Raw genomic sequence first — 21095 nt, 5'->3', positions numbered from 1 at the left:
GGCAAACTTTTTTTTTTTAGAGCGAGAGGAAGGGAGGGAAAGAGAAACATTGATCAGTTGCCTCCTGGGATCAAACCCTCAGTCTGGTTATGTGCCCTGACCAGGAATCCAACCCACCGCCTTTTTGGTGTATGGGACGATGCTTCAACCAACTGAGCTGCCCAGCCAGGGCCAAACTGTTTCAATCTGTGACTAAAAATCCACAGGTGTGGAAGGCTGACTATTCTAATAGCTTACTGTTGACCAGAAGCCCAACTGACAACATAGTTGCTTAGTACATATTTTTTATTAATAAAGCAAAGCTAGAGAAAAGAAAATGTTATTAAGAAAAGCAAAAGGCCCGGCCAGCGTGGCTCAGTGGTTGAGCATCGACCTATGAACCAGGAGGTCACAGTTCAATTCCCGGTCAGGGCACATGCCTGGGTTGTGGGCTTGATCCCCAGTGTGGGGCATGCAGGAGGCAGCCAATCAATGATTCTCATCTTTTTTAAAATAAATTTTTACTGATTTCAGAGAGGAAGGGAGGAGAGAGAGAGGAATCGAGCCTAGGACCTTTCAGTCCGCAGACACTCTAACCACTGAGCCAAACCATCTGGGGCCATCATTGATGTTTCTGTCTTTCTCTCCCTCTCTCTTCCTCTCTCAGAAATCAATAAAAAAAAATATTAAAAAAAAATTTTTTTTAAGTAGTATCTCAGTTTGCACACCTGGCAATAGCAGCAACTTCAGAAAACAGCTGTGCGAAAGAAAAGCCTCACATGGGCAGAGGGTGGGGAGGTGGGGGAGGGTGGGGGAAGTAGAGGGGGAGTGTCTGTGATCTACGTGCAACTCCCAGCTCTGCTACCGCAAGCCACTCAATCACCTGTGTCTTTGTCAGTATGAGGGCACATGCCAGGTTGTGGGCTCGATCCCCAATGGGGGGTGTGCAGGAAGCAGCCAATCAATGATTCTCATCATTGATACTTCTGTCTCTCCCTCTCCTTCCTCTCTGAAATCAATAAAAATATATTTTAAAAAAAGAAAAGAAAAATAAGGGGAAATACGTTTACAGTATTTACTGAAAAAAATCCACATAGGCAGTAGACCTATGCAGTTCAAGCCCATGTTGTTCAAGAGTCAACATATTTAGAATGAAAAAGAAATCCCAGCAAATTATTAGAGGCTTAGAGATTTAATGTCCCTTTTAAATATATATATATTTATTGATTTCAGAGAGAGAGAGCGAGAGAAACATCAATGATGAGAGAGAACCATTGATTGGTTCCCCTACTGGGGACTCGGCCCACAACCCAAGCATGGGCCCTTGACCAGAATCGAACCCAGGACCCTTCAGTCCACAGGCTGACACTGTCCACTGAGCCAAACCAGCTAGGGCTATGTTCCTTTTGATAGAGCTCTCTGGGCACGTCACTGGAAATGTTTCCCTAGAAACACTTTAGCCGAAACCGGTTTGGCTCAGTGGATAGAGCGTCGGCCTGCGGACTGAGAGGTCCCGGGTTCGATTCCGGTCAAGGGCATGTACCTGGGTTGCGGGCATATCCCCAGTGGGAGATGTGCAGGAGGCAGCTGATCGATGTTTCTCTCTCATCGATGTTTCTAACTCTCTATCTCTCTCTCTTCCTCTAAAAAAATAATAAATAAAAAATATAAAAAAAAAAAAAAAAAATAAAAAAAAAAACTTTAAAAAAATGTTTTTTTCCTGATTTCAGAGAGGAAAGGGAGACAGAGATAGAAACATCAATGATAAAAGAGAATCATTGATTGGCTGCCTCCTGCACACTCCTACTGGGGATCGAGCCCGCAACTGGGGCTTGTGCCCTGACTGGGAATTGAACTGTGACCTCCTGGCTCATAGGTCAACGCTCAACCACTGAGCCACTCCCGCTGGGCTAGACATACTTCCTAGTTGCCACCTGGCCTCACTCCACTGGAAAACTAGGCCAGTGATTCTCAAAGTGTGGTCCCAACTGGCAGCATCAAGATAACTGCAAATTCTCGCCCCACTCCACCTGCTGAATCAGAAACCTGGTGGGGGGGCCCTTCAGGTGAACATCTCAGCCCCCCGCCCTCGGTGGTACGGAGGGGGTTCTGTTTTTCCCTGTTGAGTTGAAGTGTGGCATACACACAACGGGACAGCAGGCAGCCGGATGGACTTTTGCATAGTGAACCCTCATGCAGCCACCACCCTGGTGCAGGGGTTTCCATCACATGAGAGACACGCCTTGGAGACGCATAAAAACCCAAGGGAGGAGTTGGCAAGGGCACGCCAGTGGGGACCCTTCGCACACGGCCCTGAGCCCAGCACACACTGACTTGCACACAGGAAATGCCTGTCTCCTCCCACCAGCCCCTTCCCAAACGCAGGGCGACTCAGCATGCGCTTGGCCTGGCCCCTCCAGCTTCCCCACAAGGCTCAGCCCTACCCCCTGCCCTTCCCGGGCCCCACCTGGCTGTCCTTCCCCTCTCCCCCCACATAGCTGTTAGTGAGAAGTTCCCCCTCTCTGCCTCCTGCACCCTGACCACCTCCTCTTCTCAGCCCTAACAGGAAGGAGTCAGAATCCCCCAGCTGAACCTAGGACTAGAAACAGGTGCGAAGAGGTGACTCCACCCACAGTTTTGGGTGAAAGAGAACCTTCCGCATGGAGGTGGTCAGAAAGGAGGGCCCCGCGCATCCATGTGCTTGGGCTGATTAGCCAGATTCCCTTTCCTCTGGGCACGCGCAGCGTCGCTGGGACCCACTCACCCCGGCCAGGACCCCTGTACCGCACAGCCCCTGCGGCGGTACCTGCAGGGCCTGGCAAAGTGCGCGGACCCTGGAGTTGGAGCCCACAGACAGGGCAGCCACCAGCTGCGGACAAGGAGCCGGGAGGTGAGAACCCAGCTGTGCCCAGCTCAGCAGCTGCAGGGGCCGCCCCACACTGCCCTCACTTCCTCAGTGTGTGCGTGCGTGCATGCATATGTGTGCGTGTGTGTGTGTGTGTGTGTGTGTGTGTGTGTGTGTGTAGGGGGAGCACAAACCACTGAGGAAATGGGGAGTCAGCAGCTTCTGCCGGAAGGAGTGGGGGCTGCGGAGGGGAGAGAAGGGAAAGGAAGAAAAGGAGGAGCTTCCTGGCCGGGGAAGTCACCTAAGAGGCCTCCCGCTGAGCCCCGGGAAGCCCGCCGTGGGGCCCGGACGCCCCAGCTGGGAAACCGGCACGAGGAGAAGGGCCTCTGCCGCGCCATTGGGTTGTACACAGTCCTATGTGAGGCCCGTCCAGGAAACAGGCACAGAGCAGTGCAGTGACAGGCCAAGCCCACGCAGCAAAGGGCACGCGGGGAACCGAATCCAACCTGAGGCCCCGAAGCCTGTGTCCCTGCTCCAAGCTGGGACAGTGGCAGCGGCCATCGCTGGGCCGTGCCATCGAGGTGGGTCTCCTCCCCGCCTGCAAGCTGGCTTGTGATGACTCTTAGATAAGACAGTGCGCTCAGCACCCGCACCTGCCAGCTCCCTGCTTAGTCCCAGGAGAGAAAGAACAGACACCCCCACCCAGACCGGCCCAGGGCAGGGCCCAGGACACCCCATCCCGGCCCCACTCTTTGTGTGTCACTGACCCCTTCTCCGTGTCCAGGGAGGGCTCCCAGGAAGGAACGTTTGTCCAGAGCTTCAGCTTCCCGGGGCAGGACCGAGCCCTGGGAGCCCTTCTGCAGCCCTGTTTTCTCAAAACCCAACCTGCTGCTCTGCCCAGGCCTTGCTGGGCATCAGCTGTGCGGGGAAGCGGGAATCCGACCCCTGGCGCTGGGCCTGGTCTCCATGGCAGCCGCGGATTTATTACAGGGGCCTCCACCCAGCTTGGCGGACTTAGGACTCGAAGCCGGGAGGAAGGAAACCAAGAAAGCAGTCCTGGGAGCAGGGAGCTCAGGGGTGCAGCGGAGGCCCCGAGATGGTAAGCTAGGCTCTGTGTCACCTGCCGGGCTTGGGGGGAGGGGGGAGGGGGAGGTGGGGGGGAGTTCACGGAGCCCTCCTGACTGTTTCCTCTGTCTGCTGCAGGCCAAGTTTCTTTCCCAGGACCAAATTAATGGTAGGTTGGGTTTGCTCTTTAATTAGCAACTCACAGCGAAATATGGGTCTCATTAAGCAATTTGCTCTGCTCAGTTTGTGTTGGTGGGAAAAAGGTGTGTGTGTGTGGGGGGGGGGGATGTGGGCCCACCCACAGGCAAGAAGCGCTGCTGCCAGGAGGCCCTGCTGGGTGGAGGCGGGGTAGGCTCACAGGTGGAAAGGTTGGTGCTATGTCTGTCCGTGTGCTGGGTGGAGGTGGGGTAGGCTCACAGGTGGAAAGGTTGGTGCAATGTCTGTCCGTGTGCGTTACAAGGGGGGAGGGAGGGAGAGGGGCCGGAGAGAGAAACACAACTAACGGGCAGGGCGGAGAGCCCAACAAGAGGAGGGCTTTGTACTTGGCCGAGGCAGAGCAAAGAGCCCAGGTCTGCACTCCCACCCAGCACCCTTCTCTCTGGGCCTCAGTCTCCCCACCCATAAGGTGGGAGGTCGGCCTAGGTGGTCTCTGAGGTCCCTCTACCTGACATCAAGCCTGGTTTTGGGGTGTGGAGCACTGCATCCCCTGAGTCCGCAAGCAGGCTTCCGTTTCCACAAGGCCAAGGGACGAGCTGGGTTACACAGAGCTCAGGGCCCAGACCTAGCTCAGGGAGGCCCCGCATAGCTCAGGTTGGGTCTGCGGGCCCTGGGTGGGCTCGGGGTTAGCTGGGTAGGGATTCCAGAGTTCTGAGTGCCCAGAGCTTGGTCTAGAGCAGTGATGGCGAACCTTTTGAGCTCGGCATGTCAGCATTTTGAAAAACCCTAACTTAACTCTGGTGCCGTGTCACATATAGAAATTTTTTGATCTTTGCAACCATAGTAAAACAAAGACTTACATTTTTGATATTTATTTTATATACTTAAATGCCATTTAACAAAGAAAAATCAACCAAAAAAATGAGTTCGCGTGTCACCTCTGACACGCGTGTCATAGGTTCGCCATCACTGGTCTAGAAGGACGAGTGGGTGGGTAAATGGGTTGTAGGCTCCAGGTGGGCACCTCCCCATAGACCTCCTCACAGTCTCACCCCAAGAAGAGGGCCAGATCAAGGAGTTCTAAAACACAAGGTCCAGGGCAGGGCCTCTCATGCCCAGGTCTCAAGGCAAGACTGAGTGGAGTCTCGCTCAGCCTACGTCCCCCACCCACCTCTGGTTCTGAGGCTCGCTGACCCTCCCTCGGGGGCCTCTGAAGTTCCAGAAGGAAAGGCAAACTTCCCTTTGTATCCCAGTGTCTGACACCAAGAAAGTGGCCACTAATGTTTAATGAATGAATGACAGACGGGACAGAGGTAGCCTGCTGCAGTGGGAAGAACAGGAACCTTGGAGGCCTGGGCTCCTACCACCTCTGAGCCTCAGTTTTCTCATCTGTGAAGTGGGGATAATGACGCCACACCAGGCTGCTGTGAGCGACAGAGAGGATAATGTCAGTCATGCACCTGACACGGGGCCTGGTGCAGCCTGGGTGGCACCCAGACCTGTGCTGGGGCCAGCTTGCTCTAGTCAGCATGCGCTTTAGAAATTTTGTGAACTTTCTTTTTCTGTTGTTAAAATCAGCCATCTATCTATAATAATAAAAGCATAATATGCTAATTAGACCAGAGGTCCTTCCGGATGAAGCCAGGGCTGCGAGGGAAGCCTGGGTCCCGGGTGCCAGAGGGAAGCCGGTACTGGCAGCAGGGGGAAGGAAGGCCTACTCTTGCACAAATTTCGTGCATCGGGCCTCTAGTATATATATAAAAGCCTAAGCAACCATTAAGACTGAATGACCAAATAATGGGAACAACCAGTTGACCAGTCACTATGACGTGCACTGACCACCAGGGGGCAGACGCTCAAGGCAGGAGCTGCCCCCTGGTGGTCAGTGCGTTCCCACAGCCAACCTCCCATGGCCCCTCCCCCAGGCCCCGATCAGGGGCGGGGGGGGGGGGCCAGAAGGCCAACCTCCCAGGGTCCCTCCCCCTGGCCAGCCGGCCCCTAGATAGGCATCGATCGCCAGCCAGGCCCAGGGACCCTACCAGTGCACAGATTCATGCACTGGGCCTCTAGTTATTAAATCATGTAAGATCAAATAATGTTCCAACCCCTGCATTTGTGGAGGAAAAAAAAAAACACCTTAAAAGATGACCCTATTGCAATCAGTAGTGCTGAAGATTTGAAAGAGGTTTGAGTTTAATGAGTGTAATTTGTACAGGGTAAGAACCAGTTTAATAGTAGATCTCTCATCAGATTGAATAATAGCACATTCATTGGGAAGAGTTGCATCACTGGCATGCACCTCACTTGTCAAGTCAGAGTCCCCACCCCCACCCCCACCCCCCAGGCAGAGGCCCCACCGATGGCAGTCCCACCAGCAGTTCTGGAGTCAGAATCTCTGTGGGAGGGTCCAGGGCTGTTCCTCCAGAGCTGGGAGCTGGGGACAGAGAGGCAGGTGGGGCCCTGCTCCGCTGGGCTGTGAGACTGGGCAACAGACGCCTTAGCTCCTGAGGCCATTTCGTCTCCATAAGGGAGGAAGGGTTGGAAGAGAGCTGCCAGCGGGTTTAGTCAGAGCTGAGAAAACATCCTGGGCCCCTCCCCCCAAGTCTCTCGGAGCAGGGCCAGGGCTGGGGTCAGAGGGCAGCTTGAGAGTTGAGCCTGGAGGTGGGATCTGGAGTAGTGGACTCAGAAGTGCCCATAATTGTAATAATTGTCGCCCCATGTGAGAGCCACTGTGGCCAGGACTTCCCAGGGGGGCTTTCTGGTCGGCTCAGTAACCCAGGGGCATTGTTGGTCCACTTTCCCACATGAGTTGTCTTTGCAAAGGTCCCCAGGGTGTCTGGATGCCCTGCTGTGGGCTCCTTGTCTCCCTGGACTGGCCCTACAGGGCAGGACAGCTTCCCAGTGGTTTGAGTCAGGTGTGGGAGGGAGAAAAGGGGGAGCAGAGGAAGGGGAAGGGAGGGAAGAGAAAGGGGGTCGGAAAGGAGGGGAAGGGAGCAGGAGGAAGGAGAGAGGGAGGGGACAGAATTGCCAGATAAAATACAGGACACTCAGTTAAATTTAAGGCCAGAGAAACAACAAATACTTTTTTATTTATTTATTTTTAAGACACTCATATAGATATGTTTTTATTTATTTTAAAGAAAGAGGAAAGGAGAAGGATAGAGAGGTAGAAACATAGATGAGAAAGAACATCAATCAGCTGCCTCCTGCAGGCCCCCTACTGAGGATCGAGCCCACAACCCAGGCATGTGCCCTGACCAGGAATGGAACCAGTGACCTCTTGGTTTAAGGGTTGATGCTCAACCACTGAACCACACCAGCCAGGCAACATATACTTTTTTAGTATAAGTGTATCCCGTGCAAAAATTTGGTACGTACTTATACTAAAAATGTGTTCATTATTCATTGGAAGTTCAATTGAACTTGGCAGTCCTGTATTTTTACTTGTGATGGGAAGGGGGACAGAGGGAGTGGACACAGGGAGGGGGAGGGAAAAGAAAGGGGAGGAGGGAAGAGAGGGTGTGTGTGTGGAGAGGGGGGGGGGCGGTGAAGGAGTGCTCCTGACTCCCCCTCCTGGCTGTGCACAGAGTACAAGGAATGCTTCTCCCTGTATGACAAGCAGCAGCGGGGGAAGATAAAAGCCACGGACCTCATGGTGGTGATGAGGTGCCTGGGGGCCAGCCCGACACCAGGGGAGGTGCAGCGGCACCTGCAGACTCATAAGATAGGTGAGTGGGCTGGGCCGGGGCTGGGGAAGAAGTGGGCCAGGCTGGTGGGTGGGCCTGGAGCCCTGCAGCTGTGGTCCTCGGGAAGAGCCCACCGTGGGTACAGATGGTGGATGTGAGAACAGGTCAGAGGTCAGACATGCCGGCGGTAGCAGCGGTCTCCAGCCGGGAGCTGTGGAGGCATTTGGCCAGGTGTGCCGTGCATCACTCGGGTTCCTTGAACCCTCAGCTCACGGAGCGGCCTGGGACGAAAGCTTTCCGCCAAGGTTCCAAACTCCGCAGGAAGCGTAACAGTGACCCCCAAGTCACTTCCCCGGAACAGTTTTATTTCTGTGTCCATGTCATGTGCTCAGCACAACCCACCCATGGAGAAGGCGCTGTTTCACAGGCAAATACCAGGGTTCGGAGCCCTGGGGGCCTTGCCCACGTGCTCGGGCCAATGGTAGAAACAGAGTTGGAGCCAATTCTTCTGATTGCAGACCCACCTTCTATGCAGCACCGGGAGGAAGAAGGTGGACGGAAACCCGGCCAGAACATTGCCAAGGGGTTCTCTAGGCGCTGGGATTACGGATGATTTTCATTCCCTTTATTGTTGTGTCCTGTATTTTTTTACAAGGGGAGCATATAGGACTTTTATAACCAGATGCAAACAAGTTGGGTTTGTTATTTTTTAAGAAACAAGAGGGTGTCAGAGGCTGGGGTGGCTGTTTGCCTTGGTAGCTGGACACTCAGGAAGGAAAGACTGGCCCAGAGAAAGGGCGTGGCCTGGAAAGATCACTTGATCCGGAGCCACCTGAACCTGTTTCCTCATCTCTCAGGTGGGTCCCCACCACCTGCTGGGGTTGCCCCAAGGTCCCATCAGAGCGTGACTGCAGCAGCGCTGGGTGGCCAGGCTGGGCCAGGACGGCCTCTGGGGGCCGAGAGCCCAGTGACGGGCGCTCAGTGACTGCGGTCCGTTTCCACCGCCCGGGGGTGGCGTTTTCCTTTGGTTACTGTCTCCAAACAGGAAGCTGTGGTCAGGGGAAGTTCCAATTTCCTGCAGTTTTACCCCGGCCAGGCCAGGGCCCAGGCCCCCACACATGCTCAGAGGAGGGGCCTGGGCTGGGGAGCTGGGGTGGTTGCAGTGAGGGGAAAGGCAAGCAGCCAGCCCGGGGGGGACTGGGCTTGAGGCCCCGGTGGGGTCACCTGTCCATCTCTGTGGGTGTGCAGTGGTGGCTGCTGAAGGGGGTGGACATAGATGAATGCCCTCCAGTTCAGGGCACCAGAGCAGCACCCGGAAGGGAGCAGAGGAGGTGGGCTCCGTCCTGGTCCTGCCACTGCTCTGGGAGGCACTGCCCCCTCAGAACTCCCGTCTCCTTGGTGGGCACAATGGGCAGATGATACCCACAGGCCCCGAGGAATGTTGGGAGGAGTCACGGGGGCATATCCGAGGTGGGACCTCAGGAGAGGGCCTGTATCCTCCTCACCGCCACCACCGCCACCACCGCCACCACAGGGCTCTTCCTGGGTCCAGTGGCCCTGGAGCCGGCCAGGAGGGCTGGGGCCGGAGGCAGGTGGCGAGCCTTTTCCTCCCTGCTCCTAGACAGAAATGGAGAGCTGGATTTCTCCACTTTCCTGACCATTATGCACATGCAAATAAAACAAGAGGACCCAAAGAAGGAGATTCTCTTGGCCATGTTGATGGCGGACAAGGAGAAGAAAGGCTACATCATGGCATCGGAGCTGCGGTCAAAGCTCATGAAACTGGGGGAGAAGCTCACCCACAAGGAAGGTAACGGCCTGGTTCCCTCTTTCCCTGCAGCAGGAGAGGATTGGGAGTTGGGGGGAGGACACCAAAGCCCGATCCGTGGCACCAGGATGGTGCGGACACTGCATGTCATGCATGCCCCAGGCGGCTGCGACGAGATGGCAAGAAGGGTGAGCGCTGGCCTGGAGCCCAAGGAAGAGCTAGGGGACCTGGGGTAACGGGAGAAATCTAACAGGGCCAAGAGCTGGCCTGGGGAAACCGAGGTGAGAGCTACTTGGGCCTCACCCTGAATGGAAGCTTTCACTGTGGGTCTTTATTTAGAGCTATGACACCCCTGGGAACACTAGTGACCCTCGTACTGACAAAGACACAGGTGACTGAGTGGCTTGTGGTAGCAGAGCTGGGAGTTGCACGTAGGGCACAGACACTCCCCCCCCCCCCCCCCCCCCCCCCCTCCCCCCCCTCCCCCCCTCCCCCCCTCCCCCCCTCCCCCCCCTCTGCTCATCTCAGGCTTTTCTTTCGCACAGCTGTTTTCTGAAGTTGCTGCTCTTGCCAGGTGTCCAAACTCAGATGCTACTTTAAAACTTTTTTTTTAATATTTTTTTTATTGATTTTAGAGAGAGGAAGGGAGAGAGAGAGATAGAAACATCAATGATGGCCCCAGATGGTTTGGCTCAGTGGATTAGAGTGTCTGCGGACTGAAAGATCCTAGGTTCGATTCCTCTCTCTCTCTCCTTCTCCCTTCCTCTCTGAAATCAATAAAAATATATTTGAAAAAAGAGAGAGAGAGAGAGAGAGAGAGAGAGAGAGAGAGAGAGAGAGAAGGAAGGAAGGAAGGAAGGAAGGAAGGAAGAAAGAAGAAAGAAGAAGAAAGAAAGAAAGAAAGAAAGAAAGAAAGAAAGAAAGAAGAGAGAGAATCATTGATTGGCTGCCTCTTGCACACCCCACACTGGGGATCAAGCCCGCAACCCAGGCCTGTGCCCTGACTGGGAATTGAACTGTAACCTCCTGGTTCATAGGTTGATGCTCAACCACTGAGCCACGCTGGCCGGGCCTGAGATGCTGCTTTGTTCCCTCTCCTCAGGACGCCACCAGCTCTAACAGCTCTTCCTGAGGGGTGTCCGCGGGGGCCTTTGCTGGGACTGCTGGTCACAGGACCCCACGAGAGGCCTTTGGCTCGGACCTTCCAGCAGCCCAGCGTGCCTTCCTGCCTCAGAGCAGGACAAGGGGCCCGGGTCTTCTGGGAAAGCCCTTCGCATGTGGTTAAGGGCGACCCCAATGCTGGGCCATTTGCCAGTGCTCTTCCTGCCTGCCCGCTAGCCCCTGGGTCTGGCCACAGCTGCCATTTAGAGTCACCACCCAGAGTCCACACCAGCGGCTGGGGTTTCTGCTCATGCTGCTGGGACACAGTGGGCGGAGGAAATAGGCCTCAATAATGTGGGCCTTTGGTTAAATCACAACAAACTAGGAGGGTTGCAAGGTTGTGGTTGGAATTAGATTTGAATCCTGGCTCCTCCTCATCCTGGAGGACCTCAACAGGTTTCTTTCTTTTTTTAAAAAAAAAAAATGTTTTTATTGATTTTGGAGAGGAAGGGAGAGGGAGAGGGAGAGGGAGAGAGAGAGAGGGAAACATCAATGATGAGAGAGAATAATTGATCGCTGCCTCTGGCATGCCCCCCACTGGGGATCGAGCCTGCAATCCAGGCATGTGCCCTGACCAGGACTCGAACCATGATCTCTGGTTCATAGGTCAAACCTCAACCTCTGAACCACACTGGCCAGGCTCCCAACAGGTTTCTTAACCTCGCTCACCCTCCTCAGTTTCCTTGTTGGGAAATGAGGTTACAATAGACAATCCCTCAGGTCCTCCCAAGAGCTAACATTCTATAAAGCGGGCTGCTTAGATTTTATCTGCAGGCACAAAGGCTCAGCACACAGCATTTAAACATAGCGCTACAGAAGGCAGACTCCTTCAGGCTGGCGCTGTCCCAACCCGTCTTTCATTGTGGCTGTTCGAACGCGAGTGGGGGAAACATGGGCTCGCCCTCCCTCTCAGGCTCGGACTCGGCTCGGCCTTTTATGTCCAGGTGGAGTGTAGCAGAGTGGGCCAGCCGGGCCTTCACTCTTAGGGTTCACGATCTCTGTCTAAAGTAATACGCTGGGCCTCAAACGCGTACACGTTTCTCATTCGATTAACCAGTCAAGAAACATTTCAAAGAAAATGGCAATGTGCTCCCCACAAGCTGAGACCAATTTCCCTACCTTTGGCTGAGGGAGACAGGAAAAATGATACCAGTAGTAGGAATCTTTAACTCTGGGAGATTGAAAGAAAATCAATTATACCAAGAAGCATCCTGGAGCAGCTGAGGCTGTCAGGGAGGTCTCCTTTTTAAGGCCTGGGACAGGCTGGCGCCAGCATCCTGGTCCTTTCTGGGTTCACAGCGAATGGCATGCCACCCAGCAGGCAGCCCAGCACCTGGCTATCAGCTGTGGCCCCTTCTCTGGACAGGAGGATGCTCAGTGGCTGGCTCTGAGCTGGTGTTGGACCTGTCCGCTGGGATGGTTTGAACCATGAAGATAACTTAATGTGCTTCACATTCTAAAAACACTCGGCACCACGGGCGGCTCCGGCCGGAGCACAGTAATTACACCTTAGAGGGGGCTGCTAAGCAGAGAATCACAGGGTGTTTCCTAACTGTCCAGAATGACATGGCGGGATGTCTAGGGCTGAGGAAGCTGACACAGGGCAGTGAGACAGTTGGGTTAGTATTTTTACAAAGAGCCAATGGTAGATTGGCTCTGAGAGGCCTCTGTGGAGACATATAAGCTGAAATGGCCTTTTAAAAAAAATATGGAACGCTTCACGAATTTGCATGTCATCCTTGCACAGGGGCCGTGCTAATCTTCTCTGTATTGTTCCAATTTTAGTATATGTGCTGCCAAAGCGAGCACTGAAATGGTCCTTCTTGCCGAGATCTGGGACAAGCTAGTATGTTGAGCAAGGAATCCAGAACCAGAAGAAACAAGTAAATGAAGTGATATTTTTGGAGCAGCGTCATAGAGAGCAATGGCGGTTTTGTGCCCTTTCAGCTTTAGACACAGTTGAATTTATCTTCTCTCATGCTGTCCCTTTCCCCAAAACACACACTTTTAAAAAAAGAGGTGATGGTGGCAGACACCACTTGTCACCAAGTCCTCTCTTGGGGTGGGGCATGCCATCTTGGAAGGGAAGGCAGGCTGGCCAGGACAGGCCAAAGCCTGGGCCACGGTGGCCCAGGATGGAGCTGCCAAGGGGGCCTGATCAGCTGGGAAAACCTATGCCAAAGATTTCTGGAAATATAGGTACAAGAAATATAGGGCGTTTTCTTTCAAAACAAACAAAGAACATAAGGTGGCTCGGCTTCAGTGAAATCCGATGAACTGAGTTGTATCAGTGGTCTTCAAGTGGGAGGAGGCGGACGGAGTTTGTCCTGGTCTGTTCGCTGTCTGATTTCTGGGTCTATGTGAATAGTCAACTGGACACTCAGGGAAAACCTCCGGGGAGCCCCAACCCCCAAGAACTTTGTCCTGTAACATAGCAGTAAAGCTGAACTGAAAATTTAATGTGATTTATTGCAGTGGATGATCTCTTCAGAGAAGCAAATATTGAACCAAATGGCAAAGTGAAGTATGATGAATTTATCCAGAAGATCGCCATTCCTGTGCCGGACTACTGAATGGAGAGAATGCAAGAGAGCACCCCCTGGGCCTGAAAACCAGACAGATGAATTTTTACAAAGAAAAGCATTCCTTTCACTCCAGGGAGACAGCACAGCGGCATGACGCTCCCTGACTGTAGCAGAGGATAACGTATCAATGAAAATAAATGATTTTGGCCATGGTATTAGCACGTCCTTAATAAAAGATTTTTATTAATTTTAATAACTGCCATTAGTCTTGCCCTTTACAGCTTGGAAAGAGCCTCTGGTTTGGAGATGGGCCTGGGTTCCAGTCCTGACTCTGCCATTTCCCAGCTGTCTGACTTTGGGCCAATCATTTCACGGCTCAGAGCCTCAGGATCGTCTCTAACGTTAGATTCCTTTTTTTCCTTTTTAATATATTTTTATTGATTTCAGAGAGGAAAGAAGAGGGAGGGAGGGAGAGATAGAAACATCAATGATGAGCGAGAATCATTGATCGGCTGCCTCCTGCACATCCCCTACTGGGGATCAAGCCCACAACCCCGGGCATGTGCCCTGACCAGGAATTGAATCGTGACCTCCTGATTCATAGGTCGATGCTCAACCACTGAGTCACGCCAGCCAAGCAGATTCCTAGTTCTTACCTCGTGGAGCCTGCTGAGGATGGTCTGAGTTAATGACTTGAAAATGTCTTTGCAAACTGTAGAGCTCTGTGCCCTCCTGAGTTTCCATGGTAGTGCTTCTGCAAAGAAGGGCAATCACCCAAGAGGCTGCATTCTATATTTGGGTGCTGGAACCCTCTTCCACATTTCTAAGACAAAGCCAGTGCTAGCTGAGAAATAGCAACAAGCAGATCTAAAACAAACAAAAACTATGGCAACATTTCTTGCAGCACCACAGGGCCACTTACAAATTCTCATTCCCATCTCAACACAGTGACACCACTCACATTCATTCATAAACACAGCATACAGGATGGGAACAGGGTAAAACAAGGCAGCCTCAGGTAAACAGTGGGCAGAGGGATCTGACTTCACAGCCCGCACCAGAGGAAACCAATGTGACCCAGGCCTCGAAGAACTGGGAAAGCCCTTTCTTTTTTCTTTTAAATATATGTGCTGAAGATGTTTCTTTTTTAAAAATATATTTTTATTGATTTCAGAGAGGAAGGGAGAGGGAGATAGAAACATCAATGATGAGAATCATTGATTGGCTATCTCCCGCATGCCCCCTACTGGGGATCCAGTTCACAACCTGGGTATGTGCCCTTGACCGGAATCGAACCCAGGACCCTTCAGTTCATGGGCTGACGCTTTCCACCGAGCCAAACCAGCTATGGTGGAAAGCCCTTTCTGATGCTCCTGTCAGATGCCCAGCTCCCCCAGCCTGTGATCAGAGAGCTTCACGAGAATGGGGTGGATCTGCTCAAGTGGGTCAAACTGCTCATGGCTTCTAGCCATTTCCCATGACTAATGGAGAGTAATAGGGGATGAGCAGGCCGCGGCCATGACACAGCAAGAGCCCTGGGAAACAGTAGTAGGGGTACTGGTCCTGCCGGGTAAGTAGCTGTTTTGTAGCCAGGAGGTGCCGGCTGGTGCTGTGTGTGTGCTCACCAAATCTGTGGATCCATTGGTAGTGTCAGCCCTGCCCTAAAAAGGGTTGGAGTCACACACTGGCATGTTGGGGGGTGGAGGGGCAGAGTTCTAAGTACAGAGATTTTCGTCCTTGTATCAAAATTGGGCTCTCTGGGCTGTGTCTGTGTCTAATGGTGCTTAGTGGCTAAAGCAAAAGGAAACCAAACCGAGGGAGATACGTCTTTTAGGAGGCTATTCAAGACACAAACACAAGGGCCAGCCGCCAGGGAAACGGCAGGGGCCCAGTCAGTTTTAGTGCAATGACCTCACAACAGTGACTGCCAATGAGTAGACATTCCTAGAAGCTGTAGCGAAGGGCTCTGTGGAGGGCAGGCAATCAATGGCCCAGACACCCAAGTAGGTGAAGTGATTATCTAGCTGGGAGCGTAGGTTCACACTGTAGGAGCAGAGCCAGGTTTTGGGGGTTTCAGGTTGTATGATCTGGCAGCCTCCTTTAAGAATATAAAAAGAGACTCGGTAGCACTGCTCCCAGAGCCGGATGAGGCCCAGGTGCAGGAACTTCATTACCATCGTGGTAAGTCCCCGAGGGCTGGGTAGGTGCTGGCATGCCATAGAGAACTGCTTTATTTCGCTTTCAGCCAAGGATCAGGGGTCTCAGCCCACATCTCCCTTGAACTCATCACAGATGTTAAGAAGCAAATCCTGCACAGCCAATCCGGGATACCAAGGATCGGGCGTTAGACACCTTTGATTTAGATGGGACAGGGCAAGAAGGTTCTGGGCTATAAATGAGGGTACTTCACCTTAAAGCCTTTTTGTCTGATAAACGAAATGGCCCCAGTATGTGTTTTTTAATTTAAAGAGAAACATCAATCAGTTGCCTCCCCTACACACCCTTGACCAGGGATCCAAACCTCAACGTAGGCACCCTGGTATGTGCCCTGACCAGAATTTGGACCCACAACCTTTTGATGTACAGGATGACACTTCCATCAACTGAGCCACCCAGCCAGGGCCCAAGTATGGCTTTAAAGTAACTTTTAATCTGATTTGCCTAACAGGAACCTCTGAAGTATAGCTTCCCTGAAACACACTAAGTGGTGTGGAATGCTCCTTAGAACCTGGGCTCATCTCCACTGACCCAGTGCCCCTAATTAAGGGCATTCAGTGGCTGGGTCCTAAAGTCCTGTGAGGCCTCTACCTAAACCTCTATCCCAGAAACAGTTTTTACACCACCCCATGTCCAGGCTTTATGCTCATCCCTGGAATTTCAGTTGGTTTATCTAGCACCTAGTATTCTCTACAAAAAAGGCAACAGTGCTCTTAGCTCTCAAATCGCAGATTATTAAACAGGTTTAAAACTAAACAGATGCTGCGGTTCATTACAAAGCCAACCATATTTCAATAAGGGGAATGATGACTGTACATTCATTACTTACCTCAAAGCATGTTGCAAAGGAATTACTCGTCATGCTTTGAAATCTCTGGATGAAAGGTGCTTTGGAAGCACAAAGCATATGGCCTTTCTCTTAGAGATGTCCCTTTGCACACCCAGCAGTGTATTTTACAGAAGACAAATTAACTGAAGGCTTTTCTTTTATTACATCTAAAGAGCTCTACATAAACAGGTAACATTCAATAGGTAAACAATTTTTTTCCAATGCATGTAATAAATATCTTCACTTGGTACTTTTATACAAACTGACATTGGTTTACTATACATTTTTAAAAGCCATTTTACTGGTTTGGCATGCGGTATGGAAATTCTAAGAGAGAAAGTCTTAAGGCAATGAATCACAGATTTAAGTTTATGGAATTTATGATAACTTTTATATGTTTATATACATTTCCCCTTTGTTAATTAAACAATTAACAGCAGCACACTCTGGGACCACCAGCTATTCTCCCTCCCTCTTGCTGAAATCTAAGCTTTGTGGTTTTGTGTTGGTTTATTTTTAATTATAAAACAAAATTTAACATGTACTGATAAAACAAAACTCTTACTAAAATAACTTCAAATGTGCTCTAAAGTCCTGAAGATCTTGAAGTGTTTTATGTACTAACAACTGGAATTGTTTAAAAATGATGTTTAATAATTAGAAATTAAAATTGGGATATATTTTCATTCAGCTTCTAACATTTGACTCAAAGGAAAATCTGCCAAGGTATCCCATTTTTCAGAAGCTTGAGTGAATCTTTCCTAAGTTGCTAATGATACAGAATTGTGATAATGTCTAAATTAATATAGAAAAACTTAATGTTCAAAATAAATTAGTCAACCAAGTGTGGCATGGTTAAACTTCAGATTGCTTTAAAAAGTGTCCAATAATGCCCACAAAATAACTAAAAAGCCACTTCAACCCTGCTAGTCAAACAGCTATTTTACCAAATATGTGTGATACACACACATACAATACTACTATACAGAAACACAAACATATGCACACCTATTATGAAAGACCAAGGCAAGGGAGATGGTGACAACGTGCCTAAGGATTCTGAGAATCACTAATTCTCCATGTGTGGAGGAGTGAGTGGGCTAAGGAATAAAGAGGTGAAATGACTATATGCTTTAAAAAAACAAACTTAGAAGATGCAGTGCATGACTCTACTAATAATTACTACCGATCATGAAAATCTAATCTTGGCCATGAGACCAACAGAGTAAAAGCTACTACTAATACCAACATTTTGAAAAGTCAGCAACTGAAGGGAACAAACTCTTTAGAGTAGAATGAACTAAAATAGAGAGACAATGAATGGTTTCTCCTGTGGAGACATGACCAAAGCCACTAACTAGACAGACATTTACTTCTCCCTATCACCCACTCTTCCCGTGGGTTGGTTAAATGCAGGACACTAAGGGGAAGCCAACCCTCTCTAAAACTGGCTGAAGAAAGCCAAGGGATGGTTTCCAACTGGATCATTCAAAGAGTTTGTAATTCAGCATCATACACAAAGTTATTGATCAGAATTTTGAGACCACTAACACCAATGACAGAAAAAGAAAACAAAAACGTAGAAAACTATTTTCTTATGTAGTTGAATTAATAAGAAATGTCCCCTATTGCAATGTGAAATAAAAAGCAACTCCCCATAATTTAAGTAATTTGTACCCCAATCTGAATTTAGACCAATTATGATACTCGTAGATATTAGCCTAAGTTAATATGATAATGAGAGTTCTTAAAGTATTTACTCACCATAACACCAGATTCATTTTAAAACTTAACTACTTCCTGCTTTAGCCAACAATAAAATTTTTTTTATTGCAAATTGTTTAGTGACTAACTCAGCCATGTATGTGTGGAATACACATGCCTTGGGGAAGACTATATTTGTCACTCACACACACTTGTCTATAAATACATATATACACACACACATATACATATCAACATCAACTTGTTTTTCAAAATTCAAGTCAACAATTTAGTGGCAGAGAGATGCTGTAAGGAACATATTATTTTTAGATGCCACAGTCATGTGAGCCATAATTTTATCATACAACCAAAGATAACAGCCATCTTGAAGTCTACCTGGGTTACAGGAGGTCATTTTGATACCACTGCAAGGTTTAAAACAACAGTGTTATACACAAAGGTGGTCAGTCCATCAACTCTGAGAACAGTAACAGTTGTGATACAAAACCCAGTTTGGAAAACTGGTCATTGTGATGCCCCTTCTTGATCTTTTCTGTTTAACCTGCTAAACCTCTCAATCAGCTAAAAAACCTTTCCCAATAATAGCAGTTATTACCTGGAAAACGTTATAACCTTCTCTGACGAGGATGTCGGAACACAAGTAGAACTTTTCCTTTCCCCCAACTCTCACTCATCTGAAAACAGTTTTCAATATTTACATGTTGCATTAAGAATAGATCAGACTGATCCATGAATTCTAAAAACAAAAACACATACCTGACTTTCCTATGTCATGTTTGTCTTTTAAAAGTGGAAAATAAAACAAACAAGATAGCTAAGAAAATAAGTATACTCAGAACCAGAGAATAAAATGACTAAGAATCAAGTCCATTTTGAATTTCAGCTGTTGATCAGATAGCAGGTTTCTACAGATTGACACGTATGGCGCATTGTATTGTCTGAAGAGAATATACTTTTAGGATAATTGACTTTCTTCTTTTTCTGGGGGGAGGTGATGCAACCTTATCTCTGTCAGCTGCACAAGACACCCAACAGGGCTTTCTAAGTTATTTTTACTTCCTACTTTGGTATGAAGATCTTACAAGAAGTCTTGTTACCCTGTGGCTAAAAAGGTAGGTATTCACAGACTTTGTTTAAGTGCCTAATACTGGTGATCCAAATTTAGAATAAAGAGCTAGACTACGGCGTATTATTCACAGGTCTGCTAAGCCTACTCCTTACCCAGGCAGCTTTTCTCCAATCTCTAAAAACATATTCTCAGGGGTATCTAGCAGATAAGGGAGAATCTGTGATGGAGAACATGCAATTGGAATAGTCAATAAAGATGCTCCTACGTGAGTTCAAAAACTTCAAAGCACTTTGAAAGAAGCAGGCAACTGATTATCAACTGAATGCAAACTCGGGAAGAGAAGGGACAGTAATGACAGAAAAATGCAGACACACACACTGGACACACACCCCCATGAGCTAGTCCTGAAAATACACAGGGAATGCAGTGGGACAGATGAGATTTATAATTTAAGGCTGGATAAAATGTGCACACACAAACAAAACTCAAGTCTGTCATTTTTAGAAAATGGAAATTAAAACTATGCCCCCAGCTCCCTCCCCACAACAAAGAAAAGCCCACAATTTAAAACTTCATACATGCAATTCCTTTCGTTATTGCAAATAAAATAATGCCATTGAAGTAAAATAACACCAAAACCATAGGACAAATGGTGAAGAAAAAAAAAAAAATCTTCAGAATCCAGAAAATTGAACTGAAGGTGTTTTGTGGGTACTTGTTATTTTTTTCTTTTTTTCCTTTTCTTTCCTTTTTTTGGTTTATTTTTACAAGTGTTATATCAGACAGGCAGTCTTAGATTTATATACAAAAGTAAAACTGAAAATATAGTTTTGTTCTCTGTACATTTCTTTTAATTTTTTTCCCTAAAAAAAGGAAAAAAAACACACGCTTGTGTACTTTTCTAAACAGAATTAGGTAAAACATAGCACAAAGTTCTCTTCTTTCTGCCAAGTTCACTTAATCTGGGGTGGGGATGAGAGCAGCAGGGGCAAGGAAATCAGTCCAATGAAATAATGTCTGGTATGATGCCAAAGATGGACGCTGTGTCCGTGCTGCTCCTGTTTGTGACTGTGTGGCTATGGCTCTCCCTCAGGCTGTTGGAGGACACGAGGCTGCTGTTACTGCCACTACTGCTTCCATTGGTGGTTGGCAGAGAAGTACTGCCTCCTGCACTCAAATGATCAAGAAACATCTGGGAGGAGGTATACGGAAAAAACCGAGAAGAGTGTAAGAGGTCTTGATCATCCGAAACTGCTGCTGCTGCAGCGGCCAGGAGAGACGTGTTATAATGCTAGGGAGGGGAAAAAAAGACAAAACAAATGTTAATTATACTTATAAATTCATAAGCTTCCTTCAGCAGAACAAAGTCTTAACTTTAATATATTCTGAAGATCTGTTTTTTTGAAGTATTTATGAAAACATTTTGCAAAATCACACTGGGGCGGGGGGGGGGGGGGCTTGCCCGGGGTGGAAATGGTGAGGAAGGGGAGGGGTCAATTGGGGAAAAAGGAGACATATGTAAAACTTTAGACAAAAAAAACAAAAACAAAAACAAAAACAAAACCCCACAAAACATTTTGTAAAATCAAATGGCCTTATGAAATGATCAGATCATTGATCCTGAGACATTTTTGTATCTGAAACAGAAAAAAAATTGTTTTTGTTTTAATTTGTATTGAAAGCAATTTTCAAAATTATATTTCCAAACTGGCACATGCCCAGAAGTAGCAGAAGAGAGTCTACTCTATTTCTCTTATGGAGATATTTGGCCAAGAACTTATCAGTAAAGCCCAGGCTGGGTGGCTCAAATGGCTGGAGCGTCGTCCTGTACACCAAAAGGTTACCGGTTCAATTCTCGGTCAGGGCTCATACCTTGGTTGTGGGTCTGGTGCCCGCTCTAGGCATGTACAGGAGTCAAACAATCAATGTTTCTCTGTCACATTGCTGTTTCCCTCTCTCTCCCCACCTTCTTCTCTCTCTCAAATCAATACACATGTCCTCGGGTGAGGATTAAAAAAAATGTATCAATCAATACGATTCACTCCCGTTTCTTTCTAAAATAGAACTGGA

General features: G+C 49.0%; 2 protein-coding genes and 1 non-coding gene across 9 annotated transcripts in view; 1 reads left to right on the top strand and 2 right to left on the bottom strand.

Moving 5' to 3' along the window:
- Positions 1 to 2505: 2505 nt before the first annotated feature.
- On the top strand, positions 2506 to 13397 carry CALML4 (calmodulin like 4). Of its 5 annotated transcripts, none has more exons than XM_036305826.1 (6): positions 2506 to 2869; positions 3815 to 3923; positions 4028 to 4058; positions 7668 to 7773; positions 9353 to 9541; positions 13136 to 13273. In XM_036305826.1, the coding sequence occupies exons 3-6, from the start codon at positions 4056 to 4058 to the stop codon at positions 13231 to 13233; spliced, it is 396 nt and encodes a 131-aa protein (XP_036161719.1). In that variant the 5' UTR covers positions 2506 to 2869; positions 3815 to 3923; positions 4028 to 4055; the 3' UTR covers positions 13234 to 13273. The 5 variants fall into 5 exon arrangements, with proteins under 5 accessions (XP_036161719.1, XP_036161712.1, XP_036161728.1 ...); XM_036305819.1 differs by lacking the exon at positions 2506 to 2869 and adding an exon at positions 3026 to 3405; XM_036305835.1 differs by lacking the exon at positions 2506 to 2869 and having other exon boundaries at positions 3791 to 3901; positions 3977 to 4058; positions 7633 to 7773; positions 13136 to 13397.
- Positions 12363 to 12469, bottom strand: LOC118661152. Its single transcript, XR_004969166.1, has one exon. It is a non-coding gene; the product is annotated as a U6 spliceosomal RNA (small nuclear RNA).
- A 2973-nt stretch (positions 13398 to 16370) lies between the features above and the next one.
- Positions 16371 to 21095, bottom strand: part of PIAS1 (protein inhibitor of activated STAT 1) — a 128884-nt gene continuing 124159 nt past the window's right edge. For 2 of the 3 annotated variants that reach the window (XM_036305782.1, XM_036305791.1), the window contains one exon: positions 20023 to 20316. In XM_036305782.1, the coding sequence (XP_036161675.1) occupies positions 20023 to 20316 (294 nt within the window). Of the gene's footprint in view, positions 20317 to 21095 lie in introns of all 3 variants that reach the window. The other variant, XM_036305775.1, reaches the window with a different exon arrangement.

Source organism: Myotis myotis, unplaced genomic scaffold (genome assembly GCF_014108235.1).
Source record: "Myotis myotis isolate mMyoMyo1 unplaced genomic scaffold, mMyoMyo1.p scaffold_m19_p_1, whole genome shotgun sequence".
Lineage (NCBI taxonomy): Eukaryota > Metazoa > Chordata > Mammalia > Chiroptera > Vespertilionidae > Myotis > Myotis myotis.
Note: the sequence above shows the minus strand (reverse complement) of the source record. Positions and strands in the feature narration are given on the sequence as shown.

Coding starts and splice junctions, on each gene's coding strand:
- CALML4 (XM_036305835.1), top strand. CDS start 3,791: ATGGCAGCCGCGGATTTATTACAGGGGCCTCCACCCAGCTTGGCGGAC. Junction 4,059..7,632: donor TTCCCAGGACCAAATTAATG/GTAGGTTGGGTT, acceptor GGCTGTGCACAG/AGTACAAGGAATGCTTCTCC. Junction 9,542..13,135: donor GAAGCTCACCCACAAGGAAG/GTAACGGCCTGG, acceptor GATTTATTGCAG/TGGATGATCTCTTCAGAGAA.